At 39.2% G+C, this 4,871-nt stretch overlaps 1 protein-coding gene across 2 annotated transcripts in view; it reads left to right on the top strand.

Annotated features, from left to right (window-relative positions):
• Positions 1–4,871, top strand: part of LOC106524050 (cell differentiation protein RCD1 homolog) — a 10,618-nt gene that overhangs the window by 3,141 nt on the left and 2,606 nt on the right. For both annotated transcript variants that reach the window (XM_014017684.1, XM_014017685.1), the window contains exons 6-7: positions 573–671; positions 747–838. In XM_014017684.1, the coding sequence (XP_013873138.1) occupies positions 573–671; positions 747–838 (191 nt within the window). The remainder of the gene's footprint in view (positions 1–572; positions 672–746; positions 839–4,871) is intronic.

Raw genomic sequence — 4,871 nt, 5'->3', positions numbered from 1 at the left:
GTGACGTGGGCGTAGACTATTGGCTCTTCAGAATGCGCGAGCGCGCGAGGGGGTACCCATCTGCGATAGCCTTAGAGGGCGGAGCTTACACGAAATAGAACTCTGGGTTCAGACCTCTGATTATGATGCCTTTTGGATAGTGGTGTCCAGTCCTGGTCATAGAGGGTCACTATCCTGCACATTTCCCTTGTTTTTCCTGCTTCAACACCTGACTTGAATGAATTTGCGATCAACAGCCCTCTGCAGAAAATGAGAGGTAGTTCAACCATAGAATCAGGTGTTTTGGAGCAGAGAAACACWGAGGATAGTGGCCCTCGTGGACCAGGCTTAGTTTTCACATCTCACCGGGAGGATAGACCCAGAACTCACAGGAAATGTTTTTATCCTCTCTGGCCTGGGAACACCTTGGTATCTGTCTGGGTTTTCCTCCTGCACCTGATGGGAACATTTGATGCTCGTCTAACAGTCCTGTTCTGCAGCTTTGGTCCTTTTAGCTCTCCCACTGGGTTGTAGGAGGAGTTTAGTTGTTAGATCTGAAGCAGTCCCTCACTTTTTATTTTTTCCTGTGTCAGGTTGCTACTTTCATCCTTCAGAAGATCCTGCTGGACGACACCGGCCTGGCTTACATCTGTCAGACGTATGAACGTTTCTCCCACGTGGCCATGATTCTCGTAAGTGTTCCCGAGCAGCGCGCTGTAACGCAGACGGATCCCCCCTAACGTCCCCCGTCCTTCTTCCCCCCGCAGGGTAAAATGGTGCTGCAGCTCTCCAAGGAGCCGTCGGCTCGCCTGCTGAAGCACGTCGTCCGCTGCTACCTGCGCCTCTCGGATAACCTCAGGTACGTTAAAACCTCAGTAACTTTACTCTGCCTCGGGGTTTGTTTCTAACGGTAATGCCAGGGTTTACCACCAGGGGGAGCCTTGGTGACAACTACACTGATTTTTTAAAAAGGAAATAATTTATTGGCACTTTAATTTGCTTTTTCAGTCATTCTTTGTGAATATTTGGTGGTTTTAACATCCCTGCAGTCCTAAAAAAACAAAAAGAAAAACACTTAAATTATTAGTTTGTGCTCTGGCAGCTTATAATGGGCAAAGTCAGGGGAAACTAAATTATTACGAAATAATAAATCCAACTTTAAGCTTCTTTAGGACTCAGCAGAACGCCTGAACAGAACAGAAAACTCATTTTATGACTGCGGTCAAGATTTTTTTTCTGATCTGTTAGTAAACTAGACGCTAGGATTTCTCAGTTCAGCTTCAACCTTTTTGCCAAAACTTACTTGATCTTTTTAAAATAAACAACTGATAAATGTAAATGTCTGCAGACAGTATATAGGGCTGGAGCAGGGTTGGGCAGAGTGCAAATAATCATCAGGAAGGCTTGAATCGATTATTTTTTGGCACTTGACGATTAACAAGTTCAAGCTTATATATATATCACAACAACACACGTTGTCTCAGCTGTACATAAAAAGAACAATGTAAAGAAGAAAGCAGCAGATTGTGTTGAATCACTTCATCACAGTCTCCCATCCTGAGCAAACGGTGGAGAGGAAAAACTCCCTGCTAATCAGGAAGAAACCTCCAGSAGAACCAGGCTCAGGACAGGAGACCATCTGCCTCGACCGGCTGGTTGGAGGACAGGAAAGAGACACAGACAAACACAGAAGAACTGGTCCAGGACTGGTCCAGGTGCACCTTCTTCTGGAAGAGACAAAGAAAAAACATGATAGAAATAATAACAATAAACATGTAGAGAAGAGAGACTAAAGACAACAGCAGAGTGAGGAAATGTGCTCAGTTAGTGCTGTGTTTTGGCAATAATTTGGCGATACGATACATATCATAACAGAGGGGTCACGATACGATATATCCCGATATATTGCGATTTTTTTGTCCAAAAATTCTGTTAAATAAAAACCTCTTACTGAAAAAAAAAGAAAAGCTAATGTTTGCTCACAATGCTAATGCTACCCTTACTCTCTGGCGCTCAAGAGGTAGAGGAGCCAAATGGCTGGCTCACTGCTGCCAACTAGTGGTCAGAGGCTGAACTACAACATAAAAATGAACGGTTGGCAAGAAGGTTGACATTTTAAACCTTAATAAAAAATCGATACGGAGCTTTAGAATATCGATACAGTATCGGGAAATGAAATATCGCGATATTTCAGTGTATCGATATTTTCTTACATCGCTACTAAGTCTATAGCAGCAGAAATGAAGAATAATTCAGGAAACCTAAGTCCAACTATAGGATTTATCAAAAAGGAAAGTCTTCAGTCTAATCTTAAAAGTAGACGGTGTCAGCCTCACGGACAGAAACTGGAAGTTGATTCCACAAGACACCAGTCGGTTTGCTCGGTGCTTCTCTCTGCTTCAAATTACGGCTGCGCAGTACATGTGATGGTAGAAACGATATGAAGCTGGCCTACGGTAGAAATTTACCCTCCACTGTCCTGTCATCAGTTACATCATCACACCTGTGTCGACATGACGAGTGTACAGACAACTGAGCAGGAGGAGATCAAAAATAAATGAAGAAATGAATAGTTTTAAAACACGTAAAGAGATAATAAATCCTCAAAATTTCCCCCTCCTGCTGTAGAAAAGTGACGTCGTGTGGCGGGACGCAGAGCGAAGCTTTAACTACTGTAGTTTTTTCACATCCAAGTTGTTGGAGAAAACATTTGTTTTTATGTATTGTTACCCACAGAGGTGATAAAAAAAGATGTGGACGTTCATTCAGTCATAAATCCATCTTGCTAATGTAACAGTTCTGCTCTGAGAGGCAGCAGAGTTCAGCAGGCTCATGTATGGCAGACAGATATTACATTTATTTGGCTTCACCACACTTACATTCCAGTTATCTGAAATTGTTTTATGACAGGACTATGTTTAGCTTAATGTCCTGTCACACTGTAACATTTTAGAATTGTTTTTATGTCTAAATGACTAATTTTACTTGAAGTTCTGGTTATAACATCTACTTTATTTTAATATTGTTGAAAATTTGAGAAATGTTTTTTTGTTGTTGAAACCGTTTTGCAATATATATAAAACCTTTTCTGTTATGTTCATTTGCACTACAGCAAAAATACTGATTTTGATTATGATTAGTTTTCTGCTAAATAAATGCTCTAAAAATTACATTATCTTTGCTTTTTATGATAATTTTCTACCACGATATGTACCGTTACTGTGAAGGGATTTGATTTTTTTTTTTTCAATTCAAAATTCTATTCAGTTCAAAAAATTTATTCATTTCCTTTCAGAATAAAAAACAAAGAAAACTTCATTACAATAATACACAATTTATATCTTAGAAAAACAAAATGAAAGGCAGCAGAAAAAGAAAAAAATCTTATGTCTGCTCCTTTTGTTCTCAAATATGTTTTCACTTTAAAGTGTGATTTACAAATAAACAATACTAATTAAGATTTAAAAAAATAATAATAAAAAAAAAACGTTAAATGAAACAGCAAATGAAATTTGCTGTTTCATACTGTGATATGAATTTGAGGTCATACCGCCCAGCCCTACTTCAAATATAATGAAAATTTATTAAAATGTTGTGTAATTTATTTATCATAACTGCAGTTTTACTTGGTCTATCAACACAATTMAAAAACTGATGTAAAGCATGAAGTCTGGACTTTCGACTCAGTTTGGAACAGATTTTTACAGAAAGCAAATCGTTCTCACTAAAGTGATTTAAATTGGTCATGTGACTTGGACATGCCAGMGGATTAATCGTCATATTAATCGTTATTGGCTAAATACCACAATTAATCATCATTAATTTCTTAGACTGGAGTCATTTTAAGGTGGCAGCAATCCACTTTAAATTTAACTCTGTTCAGATTAGCCATTAGCTTAGCTGTCTGGTCACATTTAAACTCTTTCTCCAGGCATCTACAGCAGGTAAGATATTGTTTATATTCCTCCCACAGAACCATCGATCTTTCCAGTTTCACATCAGTAACGATGGAGCAGTTTTCAGTAATTATAGAAGTTTGGGAGCTGTGGGAGTTAGGAAACTTTTTGTGTCTATAGCTGAGCAGAAAGCGGCYCCCCGCTCCGGTACTGCTAAGTACTTGTTGAGTACTTATGGGGATCATTTGTAATTATACTTTAATGTATGCAGCTTCCCCCATTAAGTCCTGGATGTTTGTTCGGAGCAGTTGAAACGTCCATCTTCATGTTTGCTTTGTGCTCTGGTGACCGATTTCAAAGTAAAAGTTTGAGTATTAAGTTTATTGGCTGCTGATTCCAACAGAAGAGGGAGGAAAACATGACTGGACTTCCTGTTCCTGTTGTTTCTGCCTTCTCTACACGTCTCGCAGCCTTTAATAGAGCTCACGAGTCTCTGTTTGGAGTCGTTTCAGGTTACAGCTCTCTGCTGCAGCCTCAGTTTATTTGACTGAGTGCCGATTCTGTGCGTGATGCCAGGAATGTCAGTGTTGGATGTCAGAAATGCAGCTCGCAGAGGAGCGGCCTTTAGATCTGAAGACGCTTCCTGGTGTGTGGAAAACAAAAACACAATTGTGCAAAAGGTTCTTGATACACCCTAAAGCAGGGCTTCTTAACCTTTTTGACCTCGGGGCCCAATTTATTGAACATAAAGTGGCACAAAACCCAGTCAGACATTACCATACGGATCAAAATGATAATTATTCTAATGCTTGGTTTAATTTTTTTGTATTTACATTTTAACTAAATTAAATACACTTACTTCGTAAGTGTATTTTAAGTACACTTAAAAAGTGTCAAATAATCACACGACATGATTATGACAAACAATTTTTTATATTGTAACCTGCCCATAACAATTATTTGAACAGTCAGTCAACAGACCACTCAGGCATATAT

This window comes from Austrofundulus limnaeus, unplaced genomic scaffold (assembly GCF_001266775.1).
Source record: "Austrofundulus limnaeus strain Quisiro unplaced genomic scaffold, Austrofundulus_limnaeus-1.0 Scaffold174, whole genome shotgun sequence".
NCBI lineage: Eukaryota > Metazoa > Chordata > Actinopteri > Cyprinodontiformes > Rivulidae > Austrofundulus > Austrofundulus limnaeus.
Note: the sequence above shows the minus strand (reverse complement) of the source record. Positions and strands in the feature narration are given on the sequence as shown.